At 39.4% G+C, this 1214-nt stretch overlaps 1 protein-coding gene across 1 annotated transcript; it reads left to right on the top strand.

Moving 5' to 3' along the window:
* The first annotated feature begins 354 nt into the window (after positions 1 to 354).
* LOC126412630 (putative peptidyl-prolyl cis-trans isomerase dodo) lies at positions 355 to 898 on the top strand. The gene has a single exon (XM_050082306.1). The coding sequence runs from the start codon at positions 410 to 412 to the stop codon at positions 887 to 889; it is 480 nt and encodes a 159-aa protein (XP_049938263.1). The 5' UTR covers positions 355 to 409; the 3' UTR covers positions 890 to 898.
* The last annotated feature ends 316 nt before the right edge of the window (positions 899 to 1214 follow it).

Raw genomic sequence — 1214 nt, 5'->3', positions numbered from 1 at the left:
GCTGTATCTCACACACGATACAGCGCTTGTTTCGCTTCATCAGCCCCTAGTGATTTTTGTGAAAAATCTATTTTTTAACAAAATTAAATATCTAGACACAAAGGATGTAATTAGTCAGTTTACCTCTGGTAAAAATGAAAATGATTTTTAGAAAATTCCTCACAAGGGAACCTCCCATCGCACCCCCCTCGAATTTAGTTATAAGTTGGCACAGTGGATAGGTCTTGAAAAATTGAACACAGATCAATCGAGAAAACAGATAGAAGTTGTGTGGAATTATGAAAAAAAAATAAGCAAAATATACAAACTGAGTAGTCCATACGCAACATAGGCTGTATCAAGTGTAATGCCTTTTCTGTAGACGTGCAGCTGCGTAAAGTGTGCGATTTAACCGATTTTAAGATTGATTATGGCAGAGGAAGAATTACCGTCAGGGTGGGAAAAGCGTTTGAGCAGGTCAATTGGACAGCACTATTATCTTAATGTGTATACTAAAGAGAGCCAGTGGGATCGTCCTGACAAACCTGCAGAACCTGTATCCAGCAGTGGACCAGAGCAAGTGCAATGCAGTCATTTGCTTGTGAAGCATCAGAATTCACGGAGGCCATCTTCTTGGAGGGAAGACACTATAACACGCACAAAAGAGGAGGCTTTAGAGCTTGTCAAGTCATATCGTGAACAAATTGTAACAGGACGGGCGTCGTTCGCAGAACTGGCACAGAAGTATTCAGACTGCAGTTCAGCGAGGCGAGGTGGTGACTTGGGACCCTTCGGTCGAGGTGCTATGCAGCGACCATTTGAACAGGCAGCATTTGCCCTTAAAGTAGGCGAGCTCAGTGAGCCTGTCACTACTGATTCAGGGATTCACATTATTTTACGCACTGCATAGGAGTATCAACTATACATCTTGCTTACAGCAAATTATTTTATTCAAAATGCGTTACAGGTATTACTTAATTTGTTCATGATGTAAAATATGTATAAATTAATGAAGGTCATTATTCAAATGATGCATAGCTGGCATTAGCAAACACTTCAGTGAAGTATAGTATGTGTTTTAAATATGATCTGAGACAAGGTCTAAACTATTGTTATACTTAGGAATGGTGGAAAATTGGTTAACCATAAAAACAGTTATCTGATGAGAAAAGATGGTCATAATGTAAGCAGTTGTTGAATTATTTGCTGCAGAGCAGCTTTTGTTTTGCATTGTT

This window comes from Schistocerca serialis, chromosome 7, assembly GCF_023864345.2.
Source record: "Schistocerca serialis cubense isolate TAMUIC-IGC-003099 chromosome 7, iqSchSeri2.2, whole genome shotgun sequence".
Lineage (NCBI taxonomy): Eukaryota > Metazoa > Arthropoda > Insecta > Orthoptera > Acrididae > Schistocerca > Schistocerca serialis.
Note: the sequence above shows the minus strand (reverse complement) of the source record. Positions and strands in the feature narration are given on the sequence as shown.